Genomic DNA, 15,878 nt, shown 5'->3' on the forward strand with positions numbered 1-15,878 from the left:
AAAACGCACGTGCACCAAAAAATAGAAATGAACAGAGAATAAATGTAAAAATAACTTACCAAACGACCAGCGTCGTTATTATGAAGCTTCACCAGAGTTTTAATGTCACTTCTTTTACGATACGGTGCATCCATGAATTCCCGTGATTTTTTAAAGCCGAAGTTTACGTTGTCGCCGCACCCTCCCCATTCCCAGTCTCCTTCCGTCGGCAAACTCTTCTTCGCCTCGACCGTACGCGCAAATTTAGCCAGACGATTACCTGTGGAAGTCACCATTTTCTCCTATCTCCAAAATATAATCGCAAAAAAAGTTGATACAAGCAACCAATTTTTAACGACGCTTACAAATATCTTAATCTATGCAGTTTTTAAAAACTTATAAAAATACTGTTACAATACTGTATCACAAAATAGAAATACCTCTTTTAATTTATATGAAAAAATAATAATTTAAGTTTTAATGGGCTTTTAAAAGCCTGATAAATTACTATAGATTCCGATGGGAAATTAATGGGAAATCGATATGCGGATTAAATCACAAAGAGAGAGACTAAGAGAGTAAGCTTTTACCCTTCGACGTCATCTTATCGCAGGAGCATTCCACGAGGTCACCCATAGTGCAGGCTCTGGTAACCGCATAAGTAACTCCAGCGGCGGTGATGGCGTTCACGAAACCCGTCTCCCGCGTATCTGTAGGCACATGGAGGGGAATCCGAGATCAATTAATGGACTATTACCGTGGTAGCGTAGCCCGAACGTAAATCACCGATCGCGAAACAAGAAAAGGCGCGTCTCGACGCGCATATATGCGCGGTAAGCGAGTGGTAATAAAAAAACTCGGCAAGAATCTTCCCGGTTGCATGGAGAGTCTCAAACGAAGGAGGATGCCGGGCAGATAACGTCGGTGAGGGTTAGGCGAGGAAAGTTGAAGAAGGTCGCGCGCAATCAGATCGCCCGAGAAACAAATCGGATTACGCGTCAGCCGGCGAATAAGACAATTTAGAACCTTCCTTACATATGTGCGTGCTGGACTCTTAAAATACATTAATTAATGATATCATTAGAAATACGGAACCTCTATCTAAGAATTGATTCAATAGAAGAATTTCGTGAGAATTATTTTGATAAAATTTATCGATCTCCTCTGTACAATTTTTATAATATGTACTTGAGTTTTTATATGCACTATGTTAATAAAATTTATACATATATATATTTGCAATAATATTTCTGATATAGTTGCTATTTATCTAATTAGTACATGTAGCATAGCACGTATAAGTAGATTACAGAATGGTGTATAATAATTATCTAAATTATTACTGAACGTATATTTCCTCTATCAATCTTTAATTCTAGAAACTTTTAGTCTCTCAACAAACACGCCTTATAGAGATCGTTACTTGAATGAATAATCTAGGTCAGTTAATTTGTAAAAAGCAGATCTGTAATTACGACAGTATTCAGTTGCCAACAAGCTATCTAGATCGAAAACCGCCTGTTCATACATTCGCCAGATCTCCGTGGATCGTTATCCGAGTGTCAAATATAGAATGGACGCGCGATAGAAAGTATAATTTGACATTAGACACAGTGAGCGTGCAGTAGTTACTTATATGGCGGAACGTGCATTACGTGCATAGAAGGCCGGTATACGTCAATTAGTCGAGGTAATGGTACGCAATTAACGCTTCTTTGGTTTTTTTAAGATATGAAGAAAAATCGCCATTCGCAGCCGCGAGCATTCGGTAAACGTATTTCAATCGCATCGCGATTTCACCGGATTTCGAATAACTACGCAGACAGTTAAAGAAATCATTGATCTAGCTAAAATCGGGGTTGTTTAATCGTAATATTCTCTATTATACTACAATTGTTCAACTAGTATTTGATTATTATTTAATATTGCGCGATAAAAAAGTGCGACAGCAAATAATTTCCCTCGATATCTTTCCTAAGCAAAAGACCTATTTCAAATTTGTTAAAAAAATCTGTCTTTAAAATTAAAATTGGCGGTTCCAGGACGTCCTGTATACGACAAGCATATTCTAAGCTTCTTTCAATCATTTCACCTTGAATCCGCCACACAACTCTCGCCTAAAGATATCGAATTGCAAATTCTATCTGGGTAATTCCGTAAGATGTGGGTGGCGCCGATCACCAATGGACTGTACAAAAAGATCAAGCTCGCCAGTATGAAAGAGATGTCGTCAACGTCGAAGGTCTTGGGAGCAGACGCCCATCGGTGGGTCCCACAATTCGGGCTCACGCTTGTCTTGGCTGATGTACAACGCGGGGGAACCCGCGGGGACTCACGCCCGGTGCAATTCCTCCATGATGTGTGGGTGTGTATATGTGTATTCGGTTTCACCTGTCATGTCTCCACTCAATCATTAAGCGGACAATGCGCACGACGCGGAATTTCACCCCTTTTCAAAACGGAAGATCGCCACCGCCCGCCCCGGTCGACCATTGTCTCTATTAGCCTCCACGAGCATCCGGTTTTTGCAAAACCAGAATGCATTTTACCTTTCTATTTCCGCATTCTCTCCAAACGCATTTTACATTTCTTTAATTCTTAGATAAATAATCTTGCAAATTATTCTAAATATTAATATTTTTCTTAAGCGTTATATTGATTTATTTAGGAAATTCGGGTATTTGTAGATATCTATAGATATTTAATTAATTATTTATTAACATATATGTTATATTAAATAATATATGCATATCTTAATATGTGTGCGTTCAAAATTCAATTTATTTTATCTTTATAATTGAATGAGCGAATATATAAATTGCGTTAATTTTTTATATCCTAAACATAATGATATATTATATCACTCAGATCTCGTAATATTATATGCGATGTCTCCACATAATTTTATAATAACATTATAACGCAAATCATTAAGGCCCAAAAGACGAAGTAACTTTTAATTCGCGAATATCATATCGGCATGTAATGCAAGCCTAAGGCAGAATCCGAAAGGAATCCGTCTCCTCGTTAAACTGACGATATCGCCATTCATTTTACCTTATTGCGAGATGCAATCCGATGATCGAGAAAACCGAGATCGTCCCGTGGATCTTCGCGTCGATATGATCTCCGCCGACACCGAACACGCCGGAATTAACTCATAACGTGGAATGCCCACCCAATTACGGATTCCAGCGAAAAGGGGGAAGAGCCGGAATCGGTAGCCATCGTGAATATCGAGCAGTGATGCATCGGCAATGCAGAATCGCGCCGCGATCGCATATCTCGTCCTTTTCAGAAACTTGATGCGCGCGATCTTCTGTCAATTATCCCGATATAAACAACGATGCCGATAATATCAATCGTTGTACCGCCAGAGAATAACAATACATATTGTTATCCTCTTTACTATTTTATTTTCCCCTTTCATTTTTACTAACCTACGCGCTTCTACCGCATATCTCGTGAATTTATATTAATCTAATAAGGATCTGTCACATAATCTGTTAGAATCTCTAGATTTCCAAGTTGACACTGAAAAAAAAAAAAAATACTTAGATCTAAGAAAATATTTTTTCACATAGTACCAATGGCTTATTTACTTAATATAATCACATATTTAGTTAGAATTAGATATCTTTACTTAAATTAAGTAAAAATAATATACATAAATTAAGTGAAAATAATAATTTATTTAAATTAAGTAAAAATATCTAATTCTAAATAAATATGTGATTATATTAAGTAAATAAGCCATTGGTACTATGTGAAAAAATATTTTCTTGGATCTAAGTATTTTTTTTCAGTGAACGATACGCTATTTAATCCAATACTGTCAATCTAAATATAAAAAGAAAAAAACGGGAGAAGAGAGAAACTTAAACGAAGAGGAAGAAAGAACGTTATATGTATTGAGGGTAGAAAGCCAGAGGGGAAAACGCGGAGGTGAGGCTCAAGGGGCCCGGGCGGAGGGCCCTACCGCTGCCAGGGAGGGGTTATACGCGTTAAGCCTGGTTCTCCGTGGTTCCCATGGATTCCAGGCGGGTATCTTCAGCGCGGATCGACAGCGCGGACGGAACAGGAGGACGCAGGCCAAGGAAAGAGAGGAGGCTGTGCCTGCCATCGCCCGCGTATCTTCTGATGCATCGCCTCACCTTTCAGTGCGTATTTAAACGATACGATAGTTTTATACGAGCGATCTGATACCGGAGACTTCGAGAGCGGGAGAGAGGGCCCCGGCTAGCTCGCTCGGCTCTCTCGGCTCCCGGCGCGGCGCGGTCGCGCTCGTCGTCGCTTCTTCGTTCACGAGAGCGGAGATCGATAGCTCGCTCCATCTCCGTTCCGACTCCAACCTTCGCTCGAACCTCGGCGCATCGGCCCTTTAACACGACGACGGAAGCATCGAGTCTCTTTCGAGGCTCGCGCGGCTGGATCGCTTACGAAAGCCCCGTAGTTCTTTTTTTTTCCTAGCCTCCTCCACTCGGAGGACCTCCAGGCACCGTTAAGATCGGTTCTTAATCTGAACGACTCGAGAGAGGAGAAAAATACTGGGGAAGTTTTCAAAATCGTGATTGACAGCTAAAATTATTTTCTTTAATATTAGGAAAATTATTTGAACTGATTATATTAAATTACCGCACGTTAAATACTTTAGACATCGGATTCATATTTCTGAATAACATATTAACAAAATTATATTTGTGTGAGGAAAAGAAGAGAGAGCTTTCGTAGCAGCACTTTTATCAATTGTTTTCAACAGTCACAATCTTAAAAAAAATTCTTTACTGTTATAACCAGTTTCATCTTTGCTGATATTAAATAATGTACATACGTAACTACATTTTATTTTCATAAATGATCTCACGTTGGTCAAATTTATATTAAATAAAAAATCTTTACGGAAATACACTAATGATCAGACATATGGTCAAAGAAAGCCTTTCAATTTCACATTTTGCAATATTTCCCGTTACCGAGCGACAATCCATCTGAGTATTTTGATGGTCGCTTCAGTGCCCGGGGAATGCCTGAGGTGCAGAGGAACGGCGGATAATATAAATCACTTCGAATCAATTAGACACGTGGGACCGCGAGCCGATGATCTCGCGGTGCCGTGCCGCCAGCTGCACCTGTGGGCCCTTCGTCTCGGGTCGCCCGGACAGTTCAGCCAATTATCAGCATTCCGGGGCATTATCCTCAGAGCGGGACTTACGCCGTGTTTAATTGCAAGTGGTCGTCTTCCTTTTTTCTCAGCCCCTCTCGCGTCTTCTCTCCTCAGCTCCCCCTCGTAATATTCTCTTCTTCTCCCGTCCTCGTCATTCCGGATGAAGGAATAACTCAGCACTCAGCCGACAATAAAATGCAACCACGTGGCGGATCGTTTCATTTCCCGAATCCGGAAAATATTTTTCCGCGAATTTTCGTCGCTTTCTTAAGACGTACAGTCATCCCGAGCTCACTCGTATCAAGTTTCGTAAAAATAATAACATGATCAACGTCATAAAGTAATAATAGACGTTAAATACACAATTTCGGAATATAATTGTAAATACTATATTTTGATGTTTTGTTTAATCAAAGAAAATTAAATGCTAGAAGTTTAATATAATATTTAGATTCGAAACACAAAATTAATTATCAATCAAAGACAAAGGAGCATCGAGCCGTAACAAGGTGTTGGTGTTCATATATTCTATACTTAAGTAAAGAATTAACGAATTGTAATGTATGTACATACTGTACATATACATATATTCCAACTTAATAGACTGCGCGCCGCAAATTTGTCGGACTTGAAACACAGCTATCTTGGAACATTAATACCCTTCCCTACCCGGAATTAAATCTACACGATTTAATTGTTTAAAAAACGAAAAGAATTTATTGCAAAAAATATTAACTCAGCCAGGATTCGAACCTGGAACTTCCCTCATTCCGTGAAGGGCGTATGTTTCGCTTTTTATTCACAACGCGTTACACCGCGGCAATGATATATGAACATCGTCTCTCGAATATTGGCTTCAACGAACAAGTGGAACGTGAGTATCGGAGAAAGAGCATTCGCGCAAGATTGTCGGCATGCACTTTCCAGTTTTATGAACCTCCCGTAATGCTAATAATGTCGGGCATACCCCGAACCCTTTAATGGAGGATTAAGGCGGCGTATACCGGATCCCCGTTTATGAGTAAAAAGAGATTGCACCGCCTGTCTCACGGCGATTACACCAAATTGCATCAGCGTCGCCACATGACGTATGCATAAATATATGCGGTGCATCAGCGTTCGGCGTTCTTTCAATGTTGCTGCATCGCGAGCGTGGAATGTCGCGAGAATGAACGTTCCATTTGCCGCGGACATATACACGTCGTTCCGTCGAAACGATCGTAATACATTTGCTCGTCAATTATGTAACGTCGATCGTGTAATGTCCTCGTATTACGCATCGCTCGTGCCTTTTTATGCTTGCTATGCACGATTTCAATGTGCGTAGTAAATTAATAAATCTTAGAAGAGCGATAACGCTAACAATAATGTCTAAATAGCATGCGATATTATATATAAAAGCGACTATCAAAATGTTAACTAGGAGAACTTGGAGGCTGCAGAACGCAGATATGAACTATATATTAACAGATTGTAGAGGGGATTCCCCGAGTGTATACCTAAGCTCCCAAGTTCTTCTTGTGTGTGTAAGATGAATTATTTGACAACAAAACATGTTGCATAATTAAACGATTTCTCTTTCTTTTGGAGTTATATTTTTCTCACATGATCTACGATCGAGTATGGCAATCCCCTGCGAAGAATTCTAGAAAAACTAATCATATTTGAAACAGATAATTTGCCGACTTTGTAATCTGCAACTTTTCTACAGAAAGATAATCAAATATATTATTTTATAATGTCATATTTCATAAATATGTATCAGATCTTACTACTAGCGCTAGTAAGATCTGTTACGTATTTATAAAATATGCAAAAATGTGCGAAAGTAATTATATATGCGGCCGAGCATTTTTGTATAGAGTTAACAAATCCCTCGTAAATCTCGTGGTGATTAATCGATCGATCGGGTTATGCAAGCAATTTGCGGCGATGCGTCGGGCCGCCATTGTAGGAATTACGTCGCCGCTGTGCTCGATCGACACACGTAGATGCTATCGATCGTTCTTAACGGGGTGATTTGTTTAGCCGTGAGACGATCTATCGGGCCGAATGCACTGATTCATGCGCAGTAGATAGTAGTACTTAGTATCGATCTTCGTTTATATGTTTTTGCCTTTCTTACTTACGATACTACAATTTGTCCTTATAACACATTTATCACAATTTTTCACTTTCATTACTTTTTTATCACATGTACGATATGTCTCGAAATAAAGAAGTTTAAAAAATAATCTTAAAAACAAGTTGATAAAGTTATTAAAATATTTTCGAAATGTTTGCAACTGTTAGAAATATTATACCTTGCACAATACATCTATTGTTTGATTTGGTTGTCTAGATATAAACACGTTAAAAAGTCAGTAATCAGAATAAAGAAAAAACATGTATTAATTAATATTAATATATAGAATGCTCTTATTTATGATACGTACCCCTAGAATAGTTTAAATGCTATATTTCCTGTATGTGCGCATCATTTTCGTACCGCGTGATATCGTAAAAATACGATGTACCAAAGGGCAACGCAGAAGAAGAAGAAGAAAAAGGATGGGGAAGCAAAGGAAGGGAAGGAACTAACATTAGACGCGCTGGACGAACACGGGAAAGGCAAGGGTAGACGACGTTAAAGCAGGACGAAGCAGGTTAAAGCGAAAAGAGCAGCGCGAACGACGATAAATCTCGACGGGCATCCGTAAATAAAGTGGAGAATATTCAATGAGAGAAGAAGATAGCGCGCGCGTAGGGCCGCGAGGCGAGTGCATTTGCAGCCGGGGAGGAGGACGGGAGGAGGATGGAAGAGCGCGCGCACGAGATCGGCTCGCTCTGCTCTCGCGCGCGAATACCAGATCTCTTCGCCTGGGCCCGCTCTCCTCTCGACTCTCCGAGGGCGTACCGGGGGAGAGAAAATCTTTCCAATAAATACCGCGTGGAACGGACGCATGAATGCCGGCAAAAATCGCCGAATGACCAATTGCGGCGGGAGCTTCTCAGGCACGCTCGCCTTTTCCCCGAGATTCCAGCGAATTTTTGAGAGCTGCCGCGCCATATCACCGCTGGATTCTCCGCTCTTGCAGGAATTTCTCTCTCTCTCTCTCTCTCTCTCTCTCTCTCTCTCTCTCTCTCTCTCTCTCTCTCTCTCTCTCTCTCTCTCTCTCTCTCTCTCTCTCTCTCTCTCTCTCTCTCTCTCTCTCTCTCTCTCTCTCTCTCTCTCTCTCTTTCTCTCGCCGTTCTCGTCAAGCGTTCTAAGTTGCATTCGCCGTGGTGCGGTGCACCGAGCGCGCCTCATCGTCGCACGAGATATCGCGGTAATTACGAGAGACCGGGGGTAAATCGAGGGAAACGACGACGCTCGGCCGTGCTATATCATTTCATCTATCATCTCCCGGCTCCCCTAACGCGTAGCGAGAACGGAACTAGCCGAATCGTACGCCGTTCGCACACATATTTTTATCGGTTATAAAGTTTAATAGTTTAATTGCTCTTTGCATATTTATATTCGCAAAGATATCATAAACTATTTGTTTTATTCTTTACTTTTAAAGAACTGTATTGTAAAGAGCCAAGGAAAATTTCCGACTAAATTACAATTAAGCTCCAATTTGGTGCGTCATGGATATTCGATAAAAAACATGAAGATTTGCATATATCATGTCTCTCTCAGATGTGATTTATGAATATAACGCGCATGAAAGAATGTGCGAGGAAGAAGGAACATTTACCCGCCGTTCCGTCCGCGTCAGTAAAACCCGCGTAGGAATGCACCAAAGTTTGACAAAAACCCATAAGATACGACGAAAGGATGGCAATATAAAGACGACAACCGCGCGCTGGTGAGTTCTCCTTCCTCGGTTCACCCGTTCTTCTCCCGATGCCATGGAATCGACGAAGCATTCAAATGTCAGGCCGACGAAGTCTAACGGAGTAACAGATCTGTCCTGGTCCCGCGGCGCACTTTTTTTCGTCGGTTCTCTTCTGTCCCGCTTTACCTCCGCCTCCCACACCTCCCTCCCGCGCACCGTCTGACGCGATGGAAGTTAAACGTATGGGAGATACAATAAACGTACGGGACACTAAACTGTTTGCTGTTGTCAATCCTTTGTGGAGAGGACACCGGCCCGGGCGTTCTCGCGGTGCAGCGAACCCATTGCTCTTTCAGGTACAGTTCTTATTATAAAGAGTACCTACTCGAAAAAAATTTATTAAATTTACTCGTCTTCGTCCATAATTGTAGTTAACGAGATAAGAAATTTGCGATTGTGAATATTGAATAAATGCAAATCAATACAATTATATCATTATTTTCATAAATATGGATTCAATCAATTTTGACATATAAATGTCAATTAAATTAATTTCAACCAGTAGAGATAAATTGCACTGCGAAAGATATGTTAATTGATGGTGCTACTTTTTATGCGTAGTACGCACGCAGCCTCGTGTATTTCGTTCCATTTATATAGTTTCGTTCGCCGCGAGTGCATACACGGTTCACGTGTGGTTAACATCGGAGCTAATAGTGTTAATAAAATGACGCAGGTTTTCGTCCTCTCGCTGAGGCAGCGAAGGAAGCGAAAAGAAGTTCGACGCTCCTTCTCACTTTTTGTATTTATTTCTCTAGGGATACCGCGATATGATGCCCGTGGGGATCGGTCGCATGGAGGAATCTCTTTAGTTATGGATTATTTCCGTTACGGAATTTCCGTCCTACCGGTTTCTACGACCGCTGGAAGCGAGAAAAATCGGGGCTTTTCCTTCGCCTTCGTATGACACGCTTCCCAATGATCGACGGTTCATGGTTGCGCCATTGTTGCCTCTTGTCACGAGAGTGCCACTGCTACTGTGCCTCATGAATGATTCATGCGGACCCCACTCGCTCCAGGCCTGCATCCGGTGCGCTAATAATATTTCGTGTGTATATCTTTGGCAATATTGTGCAAAAGCCGGAGGCAAGGAAACCCCCCATAGCGACATATTCCTGAGAAGTGGCACCGCGGGTGATGGTTACTGTGAGGCAAAGTGCTCTCGACGGTTGCAGCTTGCAGTCACGTCGATTGCTTTTGCTTCGCTGACCTTGCTCGGGGTGGAGATGGCAAGGTCAGTGCACTGTCCGAACGTGACTACGGCACGTTCCTTAAAACGGAATGTCTATTTCCAAATTCCGGTGTAACTGTTGCGAGATCATTTACATTCGAATCAGAAACAATACAAACAAGAAATTTCGACGCATGAAATTTCTTATTTGGCAGACAAGATCTGTTATTTAAAATTTCACAATATTTCGAAGAAATTAGTTTTACAATACTTGATATTTTATTATTAGTATTTTGATATTAATTAAAAATCAAAAATTATTTTTATTCTACGTTTGTTAAAATTTCAATATCATCATTGCACAAAGGATTATTTCAAAGTTAAAATAAATTTGCTTATATATTTTTTAAACATATTTCCTGACTTTATCGTAAAAAAATCATTAAAACTGCCAAGACTTTTTCACTACAAAACTTAATCAAACATTTTTTCTCAATTCTCAAAAATAAATTTTATGGATCTTGTACATATTTAAATGTTTAACCCTTTATTGGCAATGACCGTCAAGCATCGGTACCGTGAACGAGGAAAGATCCACAGGCATTGGTACAAAACGAACTCGCGAAGCCTGAACGACGCAAAGGACAAATATCTTTTAAAGGCCTTTTAGTAGATATTTAACACGTATGCGTGACGTTATTTAATTTCCGTACGTGCGAGGTGGGAAACGGGAGAGACGCGAAAGCGGGCGAGCCGGGAATCCTATACGGAGCGCATTAGTTAGCGCCGCATTCGCGAGGCGACGAAACACTTAGCGCTACACCGCTAAATCCGTTTCAGCCCCTCTGATTATCGCTGCTTCGTGTTCGCGTGAATTTCAACGCGCGGTCTTAACCCATTTAAGGGACAAGTTAGGGCTACGGGTCGTAAAAACGCCCAACAATATTCGCGCAGGTACATTAATCATTTCAATCAATCATCAACGGGAAGCATAATCAAACGCATAAAATATTACTCGAAAAAAAATCATTCAATTAATAAATTTAATAAAAATTAATGTTCACAATGTTAAAAAAAACATCATATTCGTAAAACTCGGCATTGAATTCCCCAAATTTGATATTTCACGCCCTCGCCGTTCCCTCGTGCTTCACACATTTCTGTGTTCTATAAGGAGTCATCCGGGGATCGTAAAATAGGATGAACCGAAGATTTTACGAGCGATATTAGCAGGATCGCCGGCGCCCTCACTGCCGAATAATTAGTCCCCGATTTAGTAGGGATTCCACTAAACTTGCTGCCCCTCTATCTTATTAGGGACAGCCCAAGCCACAACCCTGTTGAAAACGAGTCAAGAAGCGTATCTGTCAGGACCACCTTCGTGGAGAAGCTGCGGTAACACTTTTTATTACGCGTAAACTGTCCTTTTTATTTTCATCAAGCGTACTATCAAGGAGTCCTCCCATTCCTACTCCTCTCTTCTCTCCGTTCTTTCAATAACTTGTACTCATTAATAATTTACAATGCTACTAAAATTATAATGCATGTATTACAATAATTTATGATGACATATAAGTATTGCATCCCAATAGCAAAAATAAATAACGTGCAAAATCATTTTCCAAGTAAACGATTTTCATCACGAGAACCGTAATCTCTCCTGGGAAGGAGTTTTAATTTGCAGAAATATAAACGATTTTGTGATCACTCTTATGGAAGAAAAGTATCGCGAACATGCAAAGGCACGAACTCGAGTTTATTAATGTCTCAAGGTGAGCATCCTCGTTAGAGAGTTGGGAAACCGCGAAGAAAAGAGACGTCTCTCTAAAGTAATCCCAAGATAGCAAAACGCCATCAATCTGCAATCGTGTAAAATCGGTAAGACAAAGTCGCCATGAGAGCGATCGATTAAAGCGGGAAATCTAATTGTAACGATGAATCAACGTGATGCGACCTATTGTGATATATCTCTATCTTCGAATCCGAGATTTATAATGACTGCGAGAAAATTCTTCTTTCGGAGAAAGTCACAGCGTGGGCCGTCAACCTCGAGCTTCTTCTCAATGAAAGAATAAAATCATTACGTTGTGACTCCGGACATCCCTCTTCTCCTCCCACTCACTCCGTTCAGAGAGAAAAGAAGAGGTGACAGAGAGGACAATTTGTTGATTCGAAGAGGCGACCACTTAGACGTCCGTTTTCTTCGTCACTCCGTGAATTCCGTAGAATCCCGGGATGAATGAAGAAAACCACTCTCTTAATTTGGTCGAAGCCCATCGATTCAACGATCGTACCTGCCAGAGGGGAAGGGGAGGGAGCGGGGATCTCTACGCGCGGGGCAGCACAATAAATTCCTACCTCCTCCTCTTCCCTTTTACCCTAGAGGTAGCTCTTTCTACGGGTTTTTGACGCCCGTGTTCGTCTTATCGCGACACGCGGCACCCCTCAATTAAGAGGTGCTGCTCGTCCACGAATGTTATACCAGGCTTCGGGGGCCCCCGGGGTCCCCGGGACCACACAGCGGGAGCTACCTGCTGGGCCTAAGCTATCGGCCAGATCGCGCCCATAAAAATTAAAAGTCGCCAGATAAATAAACGTCAATCGGGAATTAAGATAGGCGCCGCCGGTAGCGTGGATCCTCTATGCGCTTTTTCCCTCCCCCTAACCCACCCGTTAGGAATTTTTCCCCAGAGACTACGCATCCGGGAGTGGACGATAGATAAGCGACATCGACCACTGATGTATCATCGGTCGAATGTTCGGCTTGGAAAAAAACCTGCAGGCATCTCTCTCTGCGAGAGTGAATCGTTACTAAACTTTATTGAATGATCATACTTGATCTTGACTACGTGACGTAATCGGACAATTTCATCATGTTTTGGAGCAACGTTCTTCAAGTGAAATAATTCCTTATGTCATACAAAAAAATCCTACATTTATAGACAAAGACTCTGTTTCGAGATCTATAATTTAATAAAGATTATAAAATACAAATGAAAAATATGTCTGTGCTATATGTTACCACTTACATTACTGCTTTTATAATGCTTATTTTATTTTTAAATAAAACGCTTCTGCTATTTATTTCTCATTTCACTGTTTTATACAAACAAAAAATAAAAAAACCAACTGAAAACCATCAGAGCTTTCACTATATTATTTCGTCTTTTGTTATTAAAAGAGAAAACGTATTTATTTCTTCTTTTCCTATACAACTATCTTTTCTAAACTTCCGAATGGAGAAGAATAGTTCGAACAGCAGGATTCGGTAGCCACGTGTTCCTTAAAATCTTTCTAGTCAAGACGGGTGGCCTAGAAAGTCGTATATTTCTCCCGCCTAGATTCCTAACCGCGATCTGTCTTCAGCTTGTAACAGATAATAGTCTCAGCGTATATCAATAGACCCTACTTACGATGTCTTGCAAAATCTAGATTTCCAACAAATAAAATTTTACGTTAAAGATTAAAAATAACAGATTAATATTAAGTTTACTTATTTTTTATGACAATATGCAATTAACGGATTTGTTTAAAGTACGTTTTAAAGTATACATTGATCGGTTTGTATATATTTGAGACGAGAAGAACTTAAAGCACCAAATTTTTTTTATCTAACAAATAAGAATATAGTCCTTTATAAAAAATCAGACAAATTTCGATTTTTAACTAAACGATCAAATAAAGAAATAACGATAAAAAGCAAATAATTACGATAATCTAATGTATAACAGTAATTTAATGACAACAATGTAGTATTAAATGTTATTTCCTAATAACGGTAATTCAATAACAGTTCACGGTAATGTGGAAGTAGGAATACCTAGAGTCGCTACAAAAAACGGTCCAATAAAAACGGTATAACGGTACAACATGGGATTTCCTAGGGCGAACTGTCCGCGAACGGAGTCACAGATAAATGACGACGGTGAGAATTGTCACCCGGAACGACCGGTTAACACATTGCCGCCCCTGTCATCGATCCGCACCATCCAATAATGGATTCTGTAGCCGAGATTTATGTAGCCCGCTGTCCAACCTTTTCTCGAGGCCCACCACTTTTGGGCCTCGTAATTTTTGACTCCGCTGAATGCTTCGCTACACAAAGCGATTTTTATTCGACAAACTGATTTGTCGCCTGCCTTTCTTATTTTTATTGTCGATTTATTATCAATTATTTATATTTATTTTATATTTATTATCAATTATTAATTATTATTATTATTATTTATTACTTTGTATATAAATGTATTTATCTATATATAAATACTATAAGCATTTCTTTTTGACTCGTGCTTATATTGACTTCTCATTTTAATAATTCATACTTGGATTCATAACTATACCATTAACGTAAAATAAGCGTCACGAAATAATAATTTAACAGATACGAGGATGCGTGAAATATAAATGAGAAACTCATCGTGGAAGCAACAAATTCTTTACAACGCAACATCATGAACCTTGCAATTATCTGATAAAGCTTGTAATCGGGCCTTGTCGTATTTTATGAAGCAATACCATCTTTATGAAGTGAGGCAAGGTCATGTGTGTCAGGTGGAACGCAAATTAATCCTCTGCAGTAGGGCTGCATAAGTTTCGAGCCGTAAACCAGTTCGCAGTGACGGAAATTAAAACCACTTTGTTATAATAAAGAAAGATGTCAAGTACATATCCAGAAATTTATAGATGTTTCTCTCATGCTCAGAAAAATAATTACAACTAAATTTTTATCCGATTTAGAAACGGTCGTTTCTGAATAAATTATATGTACTACGAGAAATAAAACTAAGTTAATAATAATAAACAATCTCGAAAGAAGATAAAGTCATCATAAAATCTTGCATTAAGTAGAACTGAATATCAAATAATTATCTTCACTTTATGCCTTCACATTCACATGATGACAATCATTTATTGCGGTGTTATGTAATATTCTGCATAAAAATCTTTTTTATATAACACGTATCTTTATGCGATATCTTTAGAGATAAGAACTACATCTGAATACTGCGGGGCAATCGGATTTACGAAATATTTAAAAATAAATGGAAGCATTTATTTTAGCGTCAGCCGGGCGTGACGCTAATTTCGCTTAATTAAACTATTGCTTTATTTATTCGGGCCGACAGGCTGTCTCGTTAATAATATACTATCTCCCGCATCTCACGAATGAATGCGGATCGTCAGGCATATCCCCGGCGGTGTCGTGCTTAATTCGATCATCGCCAGGCATGAATTCCACACGCGTCCGCATTTAGCGTCTTACTTGAGAGAGAAAGAGAAAGAGAGAGAGAGAGAGAGAGAGAGAGAGAGAGAGAGAGAGAGAGAGAGAGAGAGAGAGAGAGAGAGAGAGAGAGAGAGAGAGAGAGCCCCCGACGATCCTGCATCAAATCACGATCGATAGGATTGACGGCAATCTCTAGATCACGAGAGAGAGAGGGGGGCAGAGAAAAGAAGAAGGCGAAAGCGGGAAACAAAATCGAAGGACTAACCGCGGCCCGTTGGCAGTGAGGCTTTAATTAAGGGAACATATTGCCACTAATATCCGACGGACAGTGTCAATCTGTCAAGCTACCATAAGACACCGATCTGATAGCGGGCTCTAGAAACCAGCACAGACTATTGGACACGCTGTCTTCGATTTGGTTGTCGTGGCCAATCATCCGAAATTAATATATCGGACGGCTAACGAACGAGCGAA

At 40.2% G+C, this 15,878-nt stretch overlaps 1 protein-coding gene across 3 annotated transcripts in view; it reads right to left on the reverse strand.

Moving 5' to 3' along the window:
• The window catches only part of LOC139809129 (protein Wnt-6), a 132,858-nt gene that overhangs the window by 2,832 nt on the left and 114,148 nt on the right, over positions 1–15,878 (reverse strand). For all 3 annotated transcript variants that reach the window (XM_071771809.1, XM_071771807.1, XM_071771808.1), the window contains 2 exons: positions 570–689; positions 60–259 (listed from right to left, as the gene is read on the reverse strand). In XM_071771809.1, the coding sequence (XP_071627910.1) occupies positions 60–259; positions 570–689 (320 nt within the window). The remainder of the gene's footprint in view (positions 1–59; positions 260–569; positions 690–15,878) is intronic.

Source organism: Temnothorax longispinosus, chromosome 2 (assembly GCF_030848805.1).
Source record: "Temnothorax longispinosus isolate EJ_2023e chromosome 2, Tlon_JGU_v1, whole genome shotgun sequence".
Lineage (NCBI taxonomy): Eukaryota > Metazoa > Arthropoda > Insecta > Hymenoptera > Formicidae > Temnothorax > Temnothorax longispinosus.